Source organism: Pseudopipra pipra, chromosome 1 (assembly GCF_036250125.1).
Source record: "Pseudopipra pipra isolate bDixPip1 chromosome 1, bDixPip1.hap1, whole genome shotgun sequence".
NCBI lineage: Eukaryota > Metazoa > Chordata > Aves > Passeriformes > Pipridae > Pseudopipra > Pseudopipra pipra.
This window is the reverse complement of record NC_087549.1, coordinates 4,221,674-4,244,729: the sequence shown is the minus strand read 5'-3', so window position 1 is coordinate 4,244,729 and position 23,056 is coordinate 4,221,674. Positions and strand designations below refer to the sequence as shown.

At 39.5% G+C, this 23,056-nt stretch overlaps 1 protein-coding gene and 1 long non-coding RNA gene across 18 annotated transcripts in view; both read right to left on the bottom strand.

The window, feature by feature from the left end:
• Positions 1–23,056, bottom strand: part of PTK2 (protein tyrosine kinase 2) — a 191,183-nt gene that overhangs the window by 41,704 nt on the left and 126,423 nt on the right. For 6 of the 17 annotated variants that reach the window (XM_064643988.1, XM_064643996.1, XM_064643842.1 and 3 more), the window contains 5 exons: positions 22,154–22,271; positions 15,086–15,116; positions 12,880–12,932; positions 4,751–4,834; positions 3,567–3,584 (listed from right to left, as the gene is read on the bottom strand). In XM_064643988.1, coding sequence (XP_064500058.1) covers positions 3,567–3,584; positions 4,751–4,834; positions 12,880–12,932; positions 15,086–15,116; positions 22,154–22,271 — 304 coding nt within the window. Of the gene's footprint in view, positions 1–3,566; positions 3,585–4,750; positions 4,835–12,879; positions 12,933–15,085; positions 15,117–22,153; positions 22,272–23,056 lie in introns of those variants that run through there. The other 11 variants (XM_064643920.1, XM_064643957.1, XM_064643931.1 and 8 more) reach the window with 3 other exon arrangements.
• LOC135409050 (uncharacterized) lies at positions 5,675–12,873 on the bottom strand. Its single transcript, XR_010427998.1, has 2 exons — positions 6,042–12,873; positions 5,675–5,991 (listed from the first exon to the last, which is right to left on the bottom strand). It is a non-coding gene; the product is annotated as an uncharacterized LOC135409050 (long non-coding RNA).

Below are 23,056 nucleotides of genomic sequence, written 5' to 3'. Positions count from 1 at the left end.
CTGTAACTAAAACCCATCTAAATTGCTGGCTTAAAATCTTTTTAACAGCGAATTCCATTGCAGTAAGGAAAAAACCATTATTAATAGATTAAATTGCTTCAATTAAAAACCTTCAATAAAGCATGAAAAACAGTCCGCTAGCTTTTTATGTCAAGCAGGCATAAGACACTAATGATGTTCCAGGGCAGCATCCACCTTCTGTCAGTGTGACCAGGTGAGTTATTTACCACAGTCTTCTAGAGCACAAAGACCTTTTAAGCCACACTCTCACCTTACATCCATTTTTCTTGCATTAGTCTCAATTTTCCTTAATTAGTGGAAATTCACCACTAGTTTTGCTGTCAAGAGTCAAGATCTCATGGACGGGGTTTGAAAACAACTTCCCAAAATTTTTCAGAAAAATGAGAGAGCCTTTCGTCCTCTGTTTAAAACTTACAACTTTTACATCATCTGTTCTCAAAATGGTTTAAATGGTGTCAAGTCATATCAGAAGGTCCTTCTCTTGCTCTAAAGAACTTCCAGTGTGTGCAGATCATCTCCTGAAGGTCAGATAAATTCCTCCAGGGGTTACAAAGCCAGTCCACAACAGTAGGATAATTTTTTACTTCAAGGCTGTTAAAATATACTCACCAACTTGAAATTTATAGAGAAGTTCTCGAAACTGAATAATTTCAAACCCAGTGTGCAGTTTTCGTCGTTGATCACACACTGGAAAGCCCCTGAAAGCCATGATTTACTTCCCCTTTTCCCCCATCTGCCCTGGAGCATATGAATATCCCTACACCTCCCCTGGCATGATTTCCAGAGCGATGGTTTCTGGCTGGTGAATGGGACAAAGCCACAGTGAGAGTGGGAAGAAGGATGGGATGATCCCTTTTGGCAGCAGCCCCCAGTTCAACCAGCGTAAGCCAACTCTGAAACCAGAGCAAGGCTCATCAATATTATACACACAGATAAACCAGAGGCTTAGTTTTCAGACAAACCCAATATTCAGCAATTAGGAAACTACAGGTTGCCTATAAACCTTGGAGTTCAACACACTTTAGGGAGTAAATGCAGTTTATGTAGTTTTATGATCCCAGCTTCTTACTACTTAAATAGAATTAAAGCTATTTTTCTTTTGAACTCCTCTAGGAATATACCAGGTCTTGTAAAAACAGAATCAGGAAATCCTATGTAATTAGAATTTTTGCTAGGCAATTTCAGTTTAGGACACTGTGAAACAGAGTTACCTAATGAAAATTCAATTAATTATGAAGACAGTGCACAATTCTGAACAGGCAACACACTCCAGAGGCACTTATCTCTTTCTTGGTATTTTTTTCCTCCCTTACATTATAAACTAAGGTTTTTGCAGAAAATAAGCCTCAGTTTAATCTAAAAAATGAGCATCTGTTTGAAAGGAATCAGTTGTGTGACACCAATGTGATGAGGCTAAATCACTTTGTTTCCTTCTAACATCGTGGCAGGGTGTTTTTTAACTTTCATGGAGGATACCAGAAATTTATTAATCTATGTAAAAAATAGGTTGGATGAAAGACATTATAAACATATTTGAGAAAAATTTTAAAAGTCTGGAAACAAGAAGTGAAGCCACTTAAAAAATCCCATAACCTACTTGTCACAGTAGGTTATGGAACAGAGCTTACAAAATGTGATCAATGGCATGGCTTGTTCATCACTCTACTTTAAATTAATGAGTTAATTTATACTAAAAGTAATCTCAGAACAGCACAGAGACCTTTACAGGGTTTTGATCCATTGCTCAAAACCATCATGAAACTAAAAGAGTCTTCACAGTCAACCCAAATAAATTAAATGTATGCAATTAACTACACAAATATTTCTTGTTACACATTTAACGCTCTGGAGAGGAATATATAATAAGAATTCAGAAAATAATTCATATATATATATATATCTATATATCTGTCATTGTTTCTGGGAATCAGAGGAAAATTCAATCAAGGCATTAACACTGATGTGCTCAAAGTGTTTTGCAATAAGGACAACTGACCTCCCTCACATACAGGCTCGACCCCACAGTTAGTCACAGCCTGTGAGACTGTTAGCAGCTCTGCTCAGACCAGAGCTGTGTTTGCTAAGGGATATTCCAGAACCTACATGGGGCCTAAAGCACAAGTGAGCCAGGCAAGGCTCTGCAGGCTGCTCCACAAAGGAGAATGTGTCAGAGCACTCGCAAGAGCTGAACACTCACAACAAAGCAGCGAGTCCAGATGTCTTTGAGGTCTTGGTAAGTCTAGAAAAACTCAGATTTAATAACAGGGCTCATCACTGCTGCTCTCTCGTACATTTTAAACCCAGCACTGAACCTTTTCACTTGTTTTCAACCCCAGATTCTTGGAGATGGAAAAACGAACAGGTCGCTTTTGGACAAAGGTAGTGGTGGTCACACATGTGAATGAGCCAGTTTGAGCTTTACTAAATCTGAATGCATTTATTAAACAGTAGGAAAAATCATCCTAGGATATTAAATCCACAATAGTTAATCCATGATCTTAACACCTGTTTGAACTTTTCATGATTTTTCCCATTTATCAGAGCTTGTAATTTATAAAAGATGACAAGCTCCAATAAAAAGCTACCTAGGGTCAGTATCTGAAATATAATTTATGACAGAAAAGGTATCCTTTTAATGTTTAAGAAAAGAAAGAAAATTGGGGTGGTATCTTTAGTTTATATCTTAAGGAGAGCAAGGAGATGAAAAATTATACACTCCCTTTACATTTTAGTGGAAGGACAGTCACCAAGACATGATTTCTATTTCCTCTGATCACCTTCCTTTGCATGCTGCTTTTATGCCCTTTTAGTATCTCCTACTCAGAAGAATAAAGATACATACACTATCAGTACCAGCAGTTTGATTTTTTTTTCCCCCAACATCAGATGGAATCCTTTAGAAAAATAGCTAAAAAAATCTCTTTTAAAAAACCAAAACCCAACTTATTTTCAGAGGAAAAAAGACTGATGAAGTCTGCAGAAGTTAAATATTTTGTAATGAGTTTCAAAGTTTTGTGAAGAAAACCCAAAACATTAAAATCTGTCTTTAAAAATTAGCGGTTTGAGTAGCTGAAGCTTGATTAATACTCATGTCTCCAATCTGCATTAATCTATCGTGTACAGCTTCTTTTCATGCAAGGAGCACTTTGATGCCTTTAAAGCTTTACCTAGTAGACTCATTTCTCAGGTGCTGATCTCACTCACTGACCAAACTGATTGTGATATAACCATTTCAATCAAACTGGACACTCTTGCAAACCTCTAAACCTTCTCTGCATCATGCCACGAGTCTGAATGCAAACACATGCAGTCCCACATCCCCGTGTGTTTGACACAGTTTGTCCTTTTTCAACTCCAGTTTAGCAGAAAGCGTTAGTTGGCACAGCCTGTAAAGTACAATATATATCAGCTAATATCCAAAGCAGACTGCTTTTTAACACTAAAAAACTGCATAAAACGTATCACTGAAATGTGCATTAAGTGGTATATGGATATAAGAGTTGCATATTGCACGTTAGTAACACACAGACTAGAAAACGTATTACCGTCCCCACTAATTTCATCTGCAGATCCAGGTGGCATGCAAGGAGAGAGAAAAACAGAGGGGGAGAGAGAGGGGACAGAGAAGGGGGAGGGGAAAATATACTATTAAATTCATGAGTAATCCAAAAGTATTCAGACTGTAGTTATCTTATATACCTGACTCAAGAGAAACCAGAAAAGTAGCAGAATTTAAGACTTCTCACCTAAAACCCAAGGGACAAAGATATGCTCTAAGAAGCTCATATCATGAAACAGAGTTAATGACTTTCAAACACAAATGTACACAGGAATTAAATTTGGGAGTGGAACTAGTTATTTTAATGCACTGTTAAGAAAAGTCAGTTTTTGGTTTTATTCAGTACTTCCAAACAGGTCTACAGCCAGAGGACTTGGTTCAACTTGACTCTGCACATACACTGAGGATTTTGGATAAGCAGAGTTGACGTTGACCCTTTCAGAGCAAGTGCACTCCTGTCACTCCTGTGCTATCACCAAGACATGACTAAGAAATGGAACCATCTAAGTATCAATCACACAGAGCAGTATTACAATTGCAGTCGTACAAAGTTGGAATTTAAACGAGTGGCAAAGGGAGCGACTCTACAGGGGAGAGGCTCAAAGGAGCACCGGATTCCGCGTGTAGTGCAGCAACCCTACTGCACACCAACACCCACAGCACAAGCTAAGGCACTTTACACAGTATTTATAAATAAAAGGTAATTCTTCTTACCCCTAACAAAGCCAAACCGGTCCAGTCCAAGTGCTGAACCAGCACGCAGCCAAAAGCATCGCTGGTTTCAGTGTTTAATTCAAAGTGATCTCAGCCGATGCTTATTGTTGCTGTTCTATTTCATTCATACGCATGCTGCATCAGGGGTCCAAGAATGAAGTCAAAATATAGTAACAAAAAACCCATGGCAGACAGGGGCTGCATAACTACACAAATAAAATCATTAATATGTTTGTCATTGTAGCGTGTGATGCTTGAAAAGAAGCCCCCCATAAAAACGGGGGCCAGCAAGCTGGTGACGCTGCATGAAAATCCAATTCAACAGGAGGAAAACCAAATGAAGTTATTCTTGGAACTCTGTTTACCTGAGGCTAAAGTAGTTTACAAACAGTAACTGAGTTAGTATATTCAGCTTTTGGGTTAATAAGGCAGCCTAGACAAAGAGCAGAGCAGTACCCTTGGGCGGCGACTCATGGGCACAGAAGACGAAAGGCAGAAAGCGTCTAGCTTTCTTTACTTTATGCTGACAGTGATTGACTCCTTTACAAAGAGGCAAGAAAAGGAAAGAGAAAAAAAAGAAACAGAAACAAATTATTTGGAAATAAAAGAAAAGAGACTGAAGAGAACATCTACAATGAACGAACATAAAAGTAAAGGTTTACATTACAATTCTCTATACAAAACTGGATATAGAATGTTGTTGAAACTCTGAAGAATATTTGATATTTTCCTTCAAATTCCTTTCTACAGTAATTCTTATTTCAATTTTTAAAAATGAGACTAGAATCTATTAATATAAAGCCAGCTTTTGCCAATCATATACACCATTCATTAACAACACAAAGAACATTGTCTATCCCATAAGTCCAACCCACTTTTCCAAGTTCCCCATCTAAGTTCTACCAGACTGTGCTACAGCTAGATTCCAATTGAAGGGGCAGTCACCAGACTTAAACATGTATGTCCTGACTGTCTGAACCCTTGAAACAACACAAAACAAATATTTCACAGAGCAAGGTTACATCAGAAAGGAAGAACACAGTTTCTCTATCTCCAAAAATAGAGCATTGATATATTGTACGATCTGAAATCTGCCACTAGAGTCTTATCCCTAGTGCAGACCTGTCTTACCAATAAATATTCCAGCTCTCCAAGGATCTCTGGGTGAACACCCCATGACACTGTCCTCAATGTCCCCCTTCCCAGTCACCCCACTGCATTTAATTATAGCAAAGTACTTCTCAGGAGGAGAGAGATTTTGGAGTAGAAGAAAATACAAAGAAGCCACGACTGATTTCAGAAGGTGAGAAAGAAGGACACAAGATGACACTCAGCACCTGCAGATACCTGTTCCTTTTATTTCTCTTGTTACCTGTTAACTCCTCTCTGCTTTCCTTTTTTTCCTTTCTCCTCTATCTCAGAAATGTGAGAGGTCGTTTAAAAAGCCAATCAAACAAAAAAACCCAGCATCTTGTTGCTGGTAGCTCTTCACAGCCAAAACTCAAGAGTGAGGTCCAGTCACCTTGAGTTCTACAGGCTGGGGGTCCAGGTGTTAAAAGAGAAGCCGAGTCCTAAGGCAGCAACATGCTGGGACAGCTCCTGGCCAGTGGTGGGAGGAGTGGAGGAAGTGTGGGAAAGGAGAACTACACACTAATAAAAGCAACTTCAACAAACAACGAAAACTACCATCTTAAAAACTGCTAGGTGACTGAACAAACAAATCATCAACTGTGAAAATGTACTTCACTGAAAATCACAGAATTCAGATTGAATGCTAAAAACTAAAACAGGGCAAAATTCTTGACTAAGTGTATCAGTATTTCCATGTATCCCACACTACTGCAATCCAAAGTGACTTCTCTCCCTAACATCACTTGACGCAATTTTCGGCGCTGTCATTCTAACACAAACCTCAGGTAACATTCATAAAAAACTTCAGACATACTATGGAAGAAAAGAAAAAAATTCTGCAGCTGTTTTAAGTGACTACTGAAAAGGTGTTGACATGAAAATGAAGGAACCCAACACTCTGTACTGACACAGAAGAACAGGTATAGAGTCGCTGGAAGCAACTCAAGTGATCTAAAAGGGAAGAGACACTTCAACTCCTAACCTGCCTGCTCAGGCTACAAAGCTAATTTAAGCCTGAACTGCTGAAATGCTGCTCACCCTCACACTGACACGTGGGGGGCTGAAATCTGACTAACCCATTTCAAATGAAGGGCACTGAAAAGGCAAGAGTGGTTTTAATTCATCATGTACACACACTGATGCCCTGGGATGTGACAGTCCAGCTCTTCCCCTGCATTTCAAACTTTGCCTTTATGATTTACTGTCTAAAGTTTGTTCAACTCTTCTGTCAGACTAAATGGAAGACACTTTGCCTTAAACTTACCACAGCTGCAAGTCTAGCTACTAAAGTAAGATTATTTAGGCAACAAGTTGATTCTGAGTTTAAAAAAAAAAAATGTTCCAACACTTTTCCAAAAGCTTAGCAAATACTTGCTTGAAATGAATACTACTTAAAAGGATTTCCACCATTACACACTGGCCTCCAGCCAGGATATCACTGGTGTCTACCTGAATGGCCCTAAAGCTCAGAAATGCTGCTGGACACTGCAGACTGGGACTTCTTTTTCTATTTAGTTCCTCTTCTCAGTACTAAGCACTCAGTAAAATTACTGTGTATCAAAAAAAAAAAAAAAAAAAAAGAAAGAAAGAAAAAAAGAAAGAAAAAAATCAGGCTAAAGGGCAGTTACTACTGGAGCTCCTAATTAGTATTGTACAAGACAACCAGTACTGAAAGGTTGAAATTTATAATGCCCATTCTATTTTAGTTGTACATTCCTGAATTAGTTTCAGGAAATAAACCCTAAAGAAAACCCACCCAAATCTATAGGAAGAATAAATCTATTGTTTTTCAAGCTTTTGAACTAAAATGAGCACTATGGGGTTGTCACATCAAATGTGTTTCTACACAAACAACAAACCCCCAAACCTGACCCTGCATGGAACATGTCTTTAGTCTTACTACAGGGTTACTACAGCAGTGCAGAAGTGTCTGCTCTAAGCAAATGAATGGAACACAAAGGAGGAGCACAGGAGAGTGAGAATTCCTTAACCAACACCACAGACTGATGGAATCAATGCAGGAATTTCCTGGACACTAATATGTAGGAAATTTCTTCAGACTGTCACCACAATTCATTCTTGTCTTTTTATGCATGAAAAGAAGTCTTTTAGTCAGTCAGGCTGAAATAGAAAAAGATAACAGAACCAGGCTATTCAACTGTGATGGGAATCTGAAACACTGTAATTTATTAGCATTAAGGGTATTTTTAACTATATAATCTTATTAATCAGCAGAATAGCTGGATGAGTTCCCTCCATGAACATGGAGACTAATAACTTGCTCAAGGTTTGTAAAATTAATTTGCAGTAAACCTTAAGCTTGAACGTCTCCCAGTGCTGTGACCATATGGCAAAGCTACAGCTGTAACAAGGTCTTTATATTCCTCAAATTACTTAATAATTTGAATTTATAACTATGTAATTTCTGCCAAGACTGTTAGTCTTTCTTTTCAGAAGTGAGCTGTAGAGTACAACACAGCTGAGCTGGCAGACACAACCAAGAGTGCTCAAGATACAATTTTTCATTTAAAAATTTACTTACACTTCTCAGCTTTGTCTTTCTGGAGTGACTTGATAAAATGGACATTATAAAACAACCTCGAGCAAAGGATACCTTTTTTCCCCTACCAACTAATTCAAATGGAAGTGGGAAATTGAAGTCCTACATAAGAAACTCTTTCAGAACTGAGCACAGAGCAGACCTTCATTTGGAGCACAGGAATCACAACACAGAGCCTGCACTGTGCTCTGCAAGCAGAATGATTCAATAAAATTCTATTTGTCTTTCCATCCTGCTCAAGGCTTTGCTGGGGATTACCCTGCACCACTCACCCCTACAGACAGGTCCCTTCATACCCAAGATCTCCTTCATTCAGAGTACTTTAAAGTGTTCTAACACTGGCATCAGGTGAATATATTCATCTTTTTTTTCCTCTCCTGTTTGTTGTGTTTTGACAGTTGGCTCCTGCTCTATTTCAGTTTGTTCTAGGCAATCTCCTGGAAGTCTCTCACAAACTACAGCATATAATTGTTTTTTCCTGCATGCTAAAACCTCCCTTAAATCAGGCTTATCTCCTTCAAAACAGATTTTTTTTTCACTTGAATCGAAATTTCGGCTAACTTGCATGACTAAATTTACAACTACTTCAAAAACGATCTGCTCCTGAGTAGCACCTCACAGAACTCTCATGCCACTTCACTGCCATGATCAGAAGTAAACCACAGTGTGATTTAGGTGTAACAATATTGTAAATGCAATTCTAAGGCAGAACCTGACAACTTGCTGAGAAGTTCCTCTTCCAGGTTACTAAAATCCTTCAGCTCCTATATAGAAGCTTGCTCCAAGGAGATCCAGTTTCTCCTTCACAGGGTATGTACTGGGTGTGTCTAAACAATGGGGCAGAGAAGCAATGGCACACCAGCATAATTAGAAACTTCTGCCATCACATCACCATGCATCACATCACTCAGAGCTACCCCCCTTTGACTTCAAAATGCTGCCTGTGCCAGTGACAGCAGCTGCATGAGCTGGGGAACAAGATGACAAACCAATTCCTCTTGAAGACACCTATTTCCCTCTTAAAGGCTTCTGTCCTGAGGTTTGTTTCTCAGATGACTCGAACAGTTTGTTTTAACGTCTGAAACAGGGACTGTATTTTCAAAGACCTTTGAATTTCCTTCACAAAAAAAGCACATACTAAAGCTGCAAAACCAGCACCTGCTTTGAACCGACACCAACCCTGTGGGACATCCTAAAACCCCCTTCAGACACATCCCTTGTGTTGTCTGCTGCAGGACAGCTTATCTTCTCCCTCACTGTCACCTTCCCATCTACAGCTCCATCCCTACAAACATGTTATTAGACCCAGAAGTATGTGAACATCCAAATGCCAGGTGTGACTGCCTAGAATCACAGGATCCTTTAAGTTGGAAAAGACCCTTAACACCATCAAGTCCAACTGCAAACCCAGCACTGCCAAGAACCTGTCAAGACTTGGTCAATGCTCTGCTTGTTCAATACTCACTGAGACAAGTGGGCCTGAAATATCATATTCTGTGGCACTGCATGTAAAGTAGCATTAGAGCTATGATTAAAAAAAACTTAGGAATTCTCTAGGGCAAAGCAAGCCCAGCGATTAGCCACGGGAAGCAAAAGCATATTTGTTCTTCCTAGTCATATTTACATTAGCAAGGAAGGGGCAGAAGAAACCAAAGAACCCTGTGTCAGAAAGAATTTACATAAAAAGGGAGCCAGCAACTACTGCTTTACTGATTTCATTTTATGAAGAACCTTTTAGAATACATAACTGACCAGGTAAATTATTATTTTTGGAAATAAGTGTATCAGGAAATATAAGCATCACCTTACTAATGCTAATGTTTTCTGCTTCAAAACAAAGTACTGGCCAAAGTAAGTTCCTTTAGTCCAGGGTAGAGCGTTTTAATAAGGTGTCTCCAAGCAAAACAGCGGAAATATAGTCAATAAAATTATAGTTAACTGGTGTGCTGCTTCTTGCACATTTGATACACTGTTTGCACAGAGCAAATAGTTTAGCCTTACTATTTCCTGAGTGCACACTTTTGGCTACGTACAAAAAACTCTTTTTTAACGTAAAGACAGATGTAAAGGGAGAAGGAGGCAAAAGCTGCAATTACTCATCTAATAGGTCATTGCTTCTGGTGAATCACAGCAAATTCAGACAAAGCATGAGATGACTACCAAAGAAATCTAAAATCCAACTCATTTAATTTGGCTTATTTGTAGTTATTTATAATCTTATAGACACACAAATGCGCTGAGGAATAAAATTATCGCTGTGCTTTAAGAAAAGGGGAAATCTTGCAGGCCTCTTACTTGCACACAGTGAAATGCCGTGCCCACTGCAAGGAACATGGAATTTAATAAGTAAGGCCAACAAATAACACCAGAAGAAAGAGAAGCACGCAGCAGTAAGAGGTGTGTGGTGAAATCTGGTTCAGCGAGACACAAGACTCCCAAGTCCAGCAATCTGCTGCTTTGGATTCCTGAAACCAACTTCACCCTTCAGTAGTTTGAAAAGGCCTTTATTTAGAGAGGAAAAAAAAAGGATTAAAAACCTCTCTATCTTTGTATGCTTTGGAATATTGAAGCACTTGGAAAGACCTAGTTTTCATTTCACTAGACCAGAAATACTCCAAGGTATGTTAATAAATATCTCAAAAAGACAAGGCGTCTTTCATTAACAGGTTCCTTTTTAAACCTAGAAAACTTCAGATAAATACCCGAACTTTTAGACCACTAAATCATGTTTCACACTGGGTTTGGATATTGCTGGCTCCCCTAAATTGTGGTGGGGAACTCACTGTGAAACTTTCCTTTTGAACTAAGAACGTTAATACTACAAATACGCCTGATTGCTTAATTTTCCTGTTGAATCTGTCTCAGATTTTTGCTATTTAGCTTTAGCATCAGGAGAGGTCTAAACAAAGGGGAGAAATCTCACTGAAAGCAAGCAGCAGCGTTAATTTATGATTTAAACTATCAAAGGCATGACAGGCACGGCTGACAGTGAGTTGTAAAAGCTTGTCTTATCTGAAGCCTGTGGTTCTTCGTTCTAAGTCATTGAAATGTCACCAGAGAAAAGCTCTTACTCTGCACACCAAGATCCCCCACAGCTGGCTCTGCACTGTCAGCTGTCAGGCTCTGCTGACCTGTGACTCTGGGTTAACTGAGCATTATGTACAGCTGTTGCCTCCCTTGTTCCACACTGATGGATGAGCTGCATGTGACAACAGGAGTGACACCTCTTCACATCTACATCAAGTATTACCTCATTTGTAACAAACTGACTCCTTTGGGGACTCAGATTCTCAGAGAAAGCATCTCCTGAGGAAAAGCCTGTATCATGTTAACTTCATCTCAGCAATCTGCCTGTGGTTCAAATTTATTACACTGACATCCATGACACTCTCAATGCATTTCAAATAATTTGGGGACAAAAAACCCTCAGCAACAAAAAAAGTATGTATGTGTTTTGTGTCATTGTATTAGAAGAACAAACCCTTGAGATCAAATAATAAATGCATTGGGTTGAATAATTTCCCAGTATTATGTCAGTGTTTCCAGTGCATCAACACAATGATTCTGGAAAGATATAAAATGGGACTACAATACAAGAATAATACCTGATCAGTTTTCATTTTGGCACTGGAAAGAATGAGAATGATATTTTCTGGTTTAACTGTACTGTTTTGCTTACTGGAGCCAGCTTTGCACCTTACAGTGTCCCTGACATTCACCTGAACAACCAGCTCACCTCCAGTGCTGCTACTTCTGTTTCTTCTGTGGGGCTACATAAAGCTCTCATTTCCCCATCATCCACCTTTTTGGGATGCTCTGAATGCCAGAGATGGGGGTATTACAGCTAATCTCCCTACAATAATATCAAAATGCTATCTTTAAAAGAGTAGAGAAGTGTTTGTGCACCACTGCACCTTGAGACACATTTTAACTCCAGATCCTCTCACCCGTTGCACAACTTCTATTTACTTGGGCTTCCTATGCCAAGGGGTGAATCTCAAACATCTGTAAAAAATGGTTAAGGGTGAAGAAAGGAATCTGAAAAGTAGGAAATTAATCAAATGTCTGCGTATCTTTCCTCCTTTTTGTACAAAATACGTTGGGTTTTTGAATATGGCCACTAAGTGTTAATATATTAAAGTGGGGCTGAAGTCATGGGTGGGAAATCACTGAGTCACAGTGTTGGTTCCTCAAGTTTGTTGCCAAATACTAGAAACCTATAGAAACATATAATATAAATACACTTTTGCATTAAAATCTCCTTAATAAATATTATGTGTATGGATTTAGAAATGCATTTTCTACTAAGATCAATCAATCCTTCAAAATTACTTAAGATTTTGTAACAGAAAAATGTTCTCTCTCAATTATAAAACTTAAAAAAACTACAGTAACTAACAGAAATCTTAGAAGCCTATAAGGTACAGAAACAACATGTATTACCTCACATGCTCATCCTTCAATTAACTTGTCATTTTCAACAGCAAAAATTAAATGCTTTGATCTAAACAGCAGCTACAGAAAAAAACAGCTATTAAGTTCCTTCCTTCCGAAAAGCAACAATTAATATTTAATTGCCTATTTTCCCTTTTCAAAGCTGCTCCTCCACAATTAGCACACACTCAGGTAAATTTGAGTTTAGCCGACAACATTCTGCTTCACCACAAAGTAAAGTGGAAATACTGACACGCAGCCTGGCTTTGAAGCATCTCAATGGATGTGGCTGTGGCATGAAAGTTTCTCTTTAGGAGCTGCTCTGCAAAGGCAGCACAGCTCTGCATTTGGAAAGTCAGCAGCCACGGAGCAGCAGTGAACTAAGTGCGAGTGGAAAACCTGCCTAAACCTCTGCCAGCTCCAGAAATGAACCCGTGCCTTGGGTTTTTATGAGCCTTACCTGACACAGAGACCGTGTGTGACCTCACTCCTTGCTTCTCATTGTTGGCCAGCCTGTAAAACAGAGGTTGGAATCGCTGAATGCTGTACATCCTTCCCGGGCACACGCACTGGGAATTCAGCCCAACAGGCACCCACTGTAATTAGCAGGGCCGGTCCACCTCCCACAGCGAGGGGGGAGAAGTCAGAAAGGAACCTACCATTTCAACCCCTCTGGGGGAGTGAGGGCAGATTTCAATTAAATGAGCATGTGGAGTCTCAGAGACAGAGTAAATTTAAAGGAAAACACAAAACCTAAGTTGTACACACTTTTAAGATGTGTGTAATCTGTGCTTCTACTTTCTGTATGATCTGCTGGAAACAGTATGAACCGAGAGTTTGTCTGTAAGATGACTTATCCTGTACAATTTTGAGTTAATTTACATATCAAGTAAAGGAAGAAAACCAATCACATTTAAATGTAGTTATGAATAAATGTTCATTATGTTATGTATATATTATATATTGCTCACTATGTATAAATGTATTGCTCATTTTATATATAAATGTTCACTATATCATGTATATATTCTATATTGTTCCTTATGTAGAAATGTTCATTACATTATGTATATGTTATGTGTCTGTTATGTCATGTATAAATGTTCATTATTATCAGAAATTCTAACAAATTCTCCATTTTTTTTTTCCACTTACACATATATCCACAATATTAATGGTCAGAGCACACTGCACTACATGCTTTCAGAAATCAGGAATTTCATCTGGCACAGGCAGATCTCCCCAGATGCAAGATGCTGTTGGCTGGTAGTTTTATGTATCTGATAAAAGCCCACTGCTCTGCTGCCAGACTCAGAGCATATGTGCTGCTCTTTTTAAATAGGCTCAAGAGTACCAATTTACTTTTGGTAAACTGTCCCAAAATTGGGAAGAAGCTTTTCCTTCAAACCTTATTTTACCCCAGAAATCCCTACCAATAAAAAAAAGGTAACTTTATGTAATTAGGATGTTATTCTGTGTTTCTAAGTTGTGTCTATTTAAGTAAAAAGAAATCTTCCGGTTCCATGAGTGCAGACTAAGTTTACCAGTTTTACTGTTTTCAGCCTCAACTTTCATTTCCTTTTCTTCCCTCAATTTTAACCTCTCTCTACACCACGAGAAAGCTGCCTGGCTAGTGAGGACTGCAGCAGGACCTGTGTAGGAAGAGTAACCACTAACTCAGGAACAAGTTGTGTTCCACACTCCATCCACTTTCTTAACTCTCTAGTTAAGAAAGTAATAATTTAAGAGAAACGGAGAGGTTAAGACACTATAAAGCACTAAATGTCATTTGATCTTCCAACAGTTGTCACGTGCTACTGGATACAGGTGATTCTGCCTGACCCAGCCACTGGCACCAGGAGGGTACAAAATAATATATTAATAATAAATTAGAAATTTATTCTTATTTACCTTAAAGTCTGGGAGGGAGAAAAATGCAGAAGTATCTTAGCACCCTTTATAAGAATCATTAGATGCAGATAACATGCCTTAGCACACCTGGGATATGGTGTCACCATAAAACCAACCACAGGAAAAAATGCATCTCTGTTTGCCTGACATAGATTAGCATTTTCTACACATCCACAATTATTATCAGAGGAGAGCTTTTCTATTTTACTATATTTAAAAAAATAAAGATGTTTTTACTATGTAGTTGGTATTCTTTATTACACTGAAACCAGATCCCAACTTAGACTGGCCCCTTATGGAAATTTTATTAAGAAAAGGTGACAGGACAGATTTATGATAAGGGCAAAAAAAGTATTTTCAGTATTTCACATAAGCAGAAAAGGGGACAAATAGGAAAAACAAGCACAGATTGAAACCACAAGTCAAAAACTGTTCAGCATCACTCCTACAATTAAATTTACTCATGGACTCAAAAGAAATAGCCTGAATCCCACTCAAGTATTTTCCAATACATCCTGCTTCTGTTACTGTCAAATATGATTGATGTATTATGCACTTTTCCCCTCAGATTTTCCTTCTGGTACCTTTACAGTTTAATATTGCTGTGAGGCTTTTGTGCACCACCTGCTACCTGTTCTAGAATCCAAAACAAACAAAAATTAGGCCCATGTAAAAACTCCTAAAGCATCCTTAAGCAAAACTATTTTTCAAAACTTTTTTTTTTAATATATAAAACAGGAAAGCACAAAACTTACTTTGGTATTGATGGTAAAGCTCTTTCACCTTCTGTGTAAACAAGAAGAAAACAGGATTAAAGCTTTTGTAAGTTTTCAAACAACCTCTCTCAAGGTGCAATGAGACAATAATCATCACAATCTCTCAGGAAACTTATTCAAAACAATGTTCTATACATATCTAAAGAGCAGTGTGTCAACACAACTCCTCCTAACCAGTGATACCTTTTGGCAAACTCTTATTGGAGGAAACAACATATACAGAACACAAAAGCTCTTTTATATTCTTAACAAATAACTCCAATAAATCACTTGCAGAAGGTGTGACACTATCTCATCTCTCTAGTAAGAAAAGGCTTTTCTTTTATCTTCAAGATGTCCTAAGTGCTAACATATAAATAAAACAATCCAAGCCAACTTGGATTTCCAAGTAAGACAACTGAAATAAAACATTAAAGCACGTAACTTATCATATTGATTTCACATTGGGTTGAGATTATACAATAGTAATGTTTAGTGCCAGCGAATAAGTCAGCTTTTTAAAAAGTATTTTCAAATCCTTGCCAGTCTTTCTTTGATAATGATAATTGTGTATAAAAGCTTGGATGTACATACTCAAGGTTGGTTTTTTTTTCTATTGGATTTGATGAGACACTTGGTATTTATGTGGGATGGGCAAGTTACTAATTCTTTAGTATAGAACCTTTAAAGTACATCGGAGTATGCAGGGAAGGAGAGAAGGGGGCTATTAAAATGAGCTTCACTCTCTAAATCTGTAGCTCTGATAAAGTGAGATAAAATGGAATAGCCACATTAACAGAAAATATTGACATACACTGTTTACACAAAATCATTGTCATTTGTGTCTTTCCTATGTTAAAATTTCTGAAATTTCCAGACATTAAAGAACTGCAGTTTCCCCTCTGTGTATCACGGGACTGAGCACACTAACGCCTGATACCCTGAAGCCATGCTCAAATACAGTATTTTGGTACAATTTTTCTGCTGTCTGCAAGTAGAACAACATCATTTGGCTCAGCAGTGTAGGTCTGTTTTGATCTGTCTGATGGGGGCTGTTGAGAAGGAAGATGCAGGAAAGAAAGGAAACCAGGAGCTGGCATTTGGAAGACCTGGAGCAGCTCAGCAAAGTGACAAGAGCAAGCACCTGAAACTGGAGGGCAGAGGAAGGACAGTAAGATTATACAAGCACCATGAGGTGGGAGATAAAGGTATTGTGATACCTTTGTTAAGGTAAGTGATACCTTTTGGGGAAGGAAACAAAGGCAAAGATCCTTAGAGGGAGTGTGGAGTGATGAGTATGAGGTCGATGGCACGAAGGTGTAGCCTGGCAATAAAAGACTGGGGGGTAGGTACCTCAAAAGAGAGACAGGCACAGGATTCAACCTGGATAAAACTGGGCAAAAGACATCAAGCTTGGAGAAACAGGCACAGGAGCCTGGCCCACTTCTGTGCAGGCCTCCCCAGGGCTGTGAAGATCACTCAAAAGAATCTTAAATTCTAGCTGACACCTACATTACCTGTCAGTCATTAGTTGTGAAAGCACAATGTGTTCTGGTTCACACCAAGATACGCTGCTACTACTGGTTATTCCAATGCTATCCCTACATTTGGCAATGGATTTAAGGGTTTAGAGGGTGCTGATTAATTACAAGTGTTACTGGTGGAACATACTTGCAGTCTATTGTTTCTAAAGGTTTAGAAAGATACAAACCTCTGTGATAAAAGAGCTTTATTAAACTGCACAGTTAACTTTATCATTCCATATTTTTAAATCAAGATAATATGCATAATTAATAAGCAGCTATTCAAACTGATTTTCCTTGCTCTTTAATATGTAGCTCCATCGCATATTAACTGCACACTATTCACAGTGTATTCTAAAGATGGAATTTTAATTTCCTCTAGGGCTTTTTTTTTGTGTGTGTGGAGTATCATATTTGGGGACTTCAGAAAGATCAGTGAATGATTTCATTACACTTGCTAGGAATGATTTCATAATACTATGCAGGGCCACGATGCTTCATATGTTCAAGGTACTGCCCTCAGAAAAGATCTCATTGTTTCTCCCTCCTCCAACCTCTCAAGAAAGGGAGAAATACCGCAGGTGGCAACTGCCAGGGTGTGCTGAAGTTAAATACTACCTATCAAAAAGGATCTAAGGGAGATAAAGAGACAATCTAACTTTCCAGTGTGGTATTACATTTCCTTAACAAAGGGAATCTCATTCCATTCCTGCAAGCCTCCATTCAACTGACTGAACAGCCTCCTATCAGTGCAAAATGCAAAGCAAAGATCATAATAAACGATAATATATCATAACAAAACAAAACTTTGATTCCATTTTAACTGCAAATCCTTTCTACATGTTCTGTGTGATAAGGAGTGTATGAATACAAGTGGTCTTATGCAGTTAGTTGAGTAGCAGTATGATCCAGTTAAATGAGTGGAGTTTGGGAATGATGAAAGAAATTGAGGGAAAGGTAAAAGGAACTGAAGGAAAGGTGAAAGGAATTGAAGCTGTCCGGAAAACTGTGAGGAAAAGATGAGGATGGACAGAGAAAAGTAGAGACTCTAACCCATGTTAAATGAATGTTTGGTTCCAGTTTGGCTGGAAAACCAGGCAGCAGCATGCATGGGTCTGTTCCATCTCACCATGTTCCCTTTCACTGTTCCTTGCCAAAATCCATGGGGTATGTCTGGTTTTGTGCTCATTAGCATCAGAGCAACAGATCTGGACCCCTGTCCTCTGGGTTGAGGGGGCTGGGAGATGTGGATAACACAGGCTCAGCCACGGGAAGAAAGAAGGATCACCTGGCATCACTTTTAAGACACAGCCTGATGCCTGCACTGACTGGCTACAGGACAACATCCCCCATTTGGCTTCTGGAGATGTGTGTCAAGGGCAGGGTCATAAATGGACAGGGGAAACTGGAAAAGCAAGCAGATGCTAGAAAAAGAAGGCATAAAAAAACCCCAAACACCCTACTGTTAAGCAGAATCAGAGATGTCCAGAGGTTGTAGTATTAGAGGCTGCCCAGAGAAGCTGTGGCTGCCCCATCCCTGCAAGTGTCCAAGGGCAGGTTGGATGGGGCTTGGAACAACCTGGGATAGTGGAAGGTGTTCCTGCCCATGGCAGGGGGATTGGAAGGAGATTTTTAAAGGTATCAGCAAACCCTAACTACTGTATGATTCTTTCTATGATTCTGTGCCTCCTCTTTCATTGGAGAAAATTAAAAAATCCACACGAACTACTGATTTGCAGACGCCTACATGCTCTCTGGATACAAACTGCTCACTTCAGGCACTGGTTCCCACGTTGGTGCTCATCCTTTTAACAGCTTTTATCCCCAATATTCATTAGTACCCTTGTGGGTCTGAAGTCAGAATTCCTGACTAACAGCATCCCAGTAAAAGCATATGTTGTTTTTCACAAATTGAAACCCACAACATTTTGCCCAGTTCTATATTCTGTTAAAAAAAAAGGGATATGTGTGATTGTACTGGAGTGTCCACATCCAGGTGTTTCATTGTGAGGAGAATCCAGGGCTGTCCCATGGCAGACACAGCCAGTCCCAGATGGCTCCAGCAGCCCCCCTGCATTCTATGTTGGGAATTTTTGCTGATGAAGTGCAAGTTGTAAAGAATGTGTGATGAATGTGTATTTTAATGATAATTATCAAGTCTGGGTGTCACAGAGGCAATGGGAGAATGGTGTGGAGGCAGCTGGCACAGGACAGGCTCTGGTCTGTTCCCAGAGCAGCCACCCCAGCAGCCCCGTGGCTACCAAAACCTTGGCAGCACCCACCCAACACCTTCCACCACTCCTGTAACCCCAGGCTCCAGGAGATGTGAAAAGAACCCTCAGGTATTTTGATTTACCACAGTGTAAACTGTCCCCACCTGACTGAAATGATTGTGAAAGCAAAGTCAGCAAGGGGTCAAACTAGTCCAAGAGGTAACAGCATCCTCAGAATGTGAATACATGTTGCCATTCCATTAAAATGAAAATGATGCTCATGGTTAAACACCTCCTAAACTAAAGTTTTTATCAGTTCCACTTTTTATGATTTTTTTCATTTGTGCTCTTTGCCTGTAAGTGTTAAGTGTGACAATGGAAACCAAGTATTAAATGTAAAGTTTCCACACTGGTCTAAAGGGACCTGTATATTAAAATATTTATGAAAAATAAAACAAACTGAGTGGAAAAAGGCCAAACACTGTCCAGGTTTTAAACATTTCCACGCTCTCACCAAATTAAGAGCAACTGGATCATTAATGGAGAGCAAGACAGATATCACAAAAACAGGCGCTATCAGTAATCAAGAAGGACAATTTATGAGGAGACTTGCAATAAACACACAAATTTACAACAAAGAGGGGCCGGGAAAGCTCAACGGGGGGATAAAACACATCTGTTGGATCAAGAGTTGCTACATGATTTGCTTCTGATGTGTCTTATACAGTCAAAGCTCACGGTGGGAGGGATCTGGGAACGCAGATCAGGGTGGGGACAGCTCTCCTACAAAATGTTTAATTAATGTATTGAGTATTGCTATGAACTTCAAAAAAAGAAACCTCAGACAAAAGAAACCCACAATTTATTTTAACCAGAGGGGTTCTCTTCATGTATGCATAAAGAGGACTGTTCCCAAAGTGCTCCATGATGTTCCTTTAACTAAACACTGTCATTTGCTCCATGTTAGAATTCCATATTATCAGAGTATCACTCAAATAAACACACTGCATTAAATGCATTGATTTATTCTGCATTCACATGTACCAGCAAACCTCAGTGCAAGCACAGGAAAATCAGGGATATTGCCCTTCACAGAGCTTAGTGAATCTAGAAGATGTAAGAGCTCACGATAAGCAAGTCGGGTCAGAGTAAGACAAGAATTAGAAAAAGTGCAAAGAGAGTGAGTCAATTTTTTTGGCAACTTCAGCAGCAATAAGTCAGGATCCTGGTGCCCAGCTGATAAATGATATGGCAGCTGCTTGTATGCACCAGGTATTAAAAAAGGACATGGTGAATCCTGTAGAGATTTGGACTGGGAGCTGCTCCCTTGCTTGGGCAAGAACAGTAAGAAAAGGAAAGCCAGTAATAGCACTGGCAATGCAGTGAACAGACCAGATTTCTGAAATGCCACCAGTGTGGAAGTGGCAAGAACTGCACACAGTCCACATGTGTCCCCAAAGGAAAAGCAGAGACAGTCAGAGCTATCCACTGACTCAGTAACACACAGAGAGGCAGGGAGAGGTAACGTGTTAAGACATGAAAAAGTTTTAAAAGCTCAACTGTGGCTACTACAGCTCAGGCTGAAAAACAGCCAATCCACTGGTATTAGAATGAAAGTGTGGGGAGTGAATAATAAGGACTGTAACAAACCCCAAACCAAGATTTTTCAGAAAAGAAGAGGCACAAAAGACAACTGCTCACAGGAACAGACTAGCCTAGCAAAATGAAAATCTTGGTTTGTGATGCCTATTTTATTTTTAGAACAATAAACTATCATTTTGGTGTCAGTTCTGGGGCAAATGCTTCATCATCTCTGGGTTGTGTACCAGGTTGGCTTGGAGAGCTGACTTTGTGTTGAGGGAAGATTTTCATCTGTACGGAGATAAGGCTGCACAACTAACCTAAGTTATAACAAAGCCGCTTGTGTTGGAGCTAAAGGTCAGTCACACACACTAGGGGTCAGAAATACTGAACAAACAGGCAAACTTAAGAATAATATGAACAACTACTAAATGTTGTCATAGCATCTAACACCTTAAAATCACATTTCTTCATTACTGAATGATCGAGTTTCAGTCTGGGTATTTTTTGTGCCATGCACAGATGCTACAGATGGACCTGAACTATGTTAATAATGTCACCCCACTTGAATAACTAGAGAACAGGGAAAACCAGTGGCACAAAAAAGCAAGTGCGTGGCTAAAAAGGGACTCGGTTTCAGACTGGAGAGATGCTGGGACAGTTTGTGTACCTTCCTGTATTACAAGTAGGGAAGAAGGACACAGTTGTTTTAGAAAGTGGAAAAGTTGGACGAATTTCCACATGTAAAGATTAGTACATGAGGACAGAAAACTGCATTCTTGAGCAGCCTTGTTTGGATGTTTTTCCACAACAAAAGCTGACTGATATTAGAAAAAATTGTAATGAAATTAATTAGAATTCTCTCTTTAAATCCAGGTGTACCTGTGCTCTCATCTCACTGCTTCCAGTTTGTGAGTTGCTATAAAAACTGACTGATACTCCAAAATGCATCTTTGCTTTAGTTCTATTTTATGAGAGAAACTCATGAGACTTCTCTTTACGTTGTTATTTTTTAAACAGAAATGTTTTGAGTATCCAGGAGGAAGGCAGAAATTTAAAAAACATCACTAGTCAGAACCTTATCCAAATGCTTTCTAGCCAAAATTTCCACTTGTATATTAGGGAATCACATTACAAGATAACACAACCTTGTTAGGAGTGCCTTTAACTACAATTTACTCCTGTCACTTAAGTCTAGAATCAGTGTAAGGCAGTGATTGCTGACAACTAGTCTAAATTATCAGCCATTAAGTAATTTTTGATGGAGTGACATTTACTATCAGTGTTCCTCAGAACAAAAACACCTCATGGCTCCTCCCTGAAAGGAAAGAGCTTCCAAGTGAGAGTTTTGCTGCTGCCTTGTGCCTTCTATTCAAATGCAAAATAATCTCTGAGTAGATAATAATAATAATAATGGCCAGTCTTCGCAAGCGAAGATTTGGGAAAGGTCATAAACCCTTCCAGCCTGCGCAGTGGATTTTTTAGGTGAGACACAGCGTGCGCTGAACTGAGCCCACCCTTTAATCCTGAGGTTCATCTGCCGGGGCCGAGCAAAGCTTGGACAGTGGCAGTGAGGTCCCCAGGACGTAGCTGGATTGCCATACAAGGCTGACGAGCTCCAGCTGCCCGGGGGGCCGGGAATTGAACCCGGGTCGCAGCGGTGCGAGTCCTGCACTCTAACCACTAGACCACCAGAGGCCCTCTCTGAGTAGATATGAGTGCAGGAACCACCAGGCTGAACATCCCCTTACCTTTCTGTGGCCTGATAATGAAGGATTGCGTGGCTCCGTTCACCAGCCGGCAATACCCGTCTATCAGGTCTGCCATGTTCTCTGCAATGGTTAAGGATGGTGCTGTCACTGTCAGAGGCTAAAGAGGGGAAAAAAAACAAGGCACCAACAAAGAGGGATTATTGTAGTTGCAAACGCTGAGCAGAACAGCTGTGTCATTGCATCAGAACTTCACACAAACAGTAAACAGAAAACTGTGGGTGAGCAGAGAACCAGAGAGATTCTCACTTTACCTTTTGTGTAGCAGATTTCCAACACGAGGTTCAGAAAGCACAACTGATAAAACCCTCCACCCACATGTAATACTTATTTGGGCTTATGAAGTGGCTTGCTGGCTAAACTTCCAGTCAAGCCCTGTCCAATACAACTGCTATGACTTTATTGCTCTATTCACAATTCTGCAGAAGCTGCTTATTCCTTAAAGCCCTCACAGGTGGTATCTTTTTTTTCCCACCCTTTGCAGCAATTTATTCTTTGCCTAAAAACAACCTCTCCCAATTTGAAGACAGGTAATAATAATAATAATAATAAATAAAAGATGTACAGTGGAAAAAGAGATGAGAAACATACAGACAAGCTCTTAATTTTAATATCAACATTCATCATCCTCTGCACAGATCAGACAACTTCCCTCAGTCCTCCCTCCTCTACCACAGTGAGTGCTTCCTGGTGCACTGGACCGAGGAAAAGATTTGATTTCACCTTCAGTGCTGCCTCCATGTAATCCCAAAAAACAACTGCTCTCTTTTTCACATTTCCTTTATTCACAAAAGTAAAATTGCTCAATTCCCTCTTTAGGACACAGTATCATGCACTGCTATTAAACTGCACTGAAGAGCTAATATTTTTATATTAAGCTTCTTG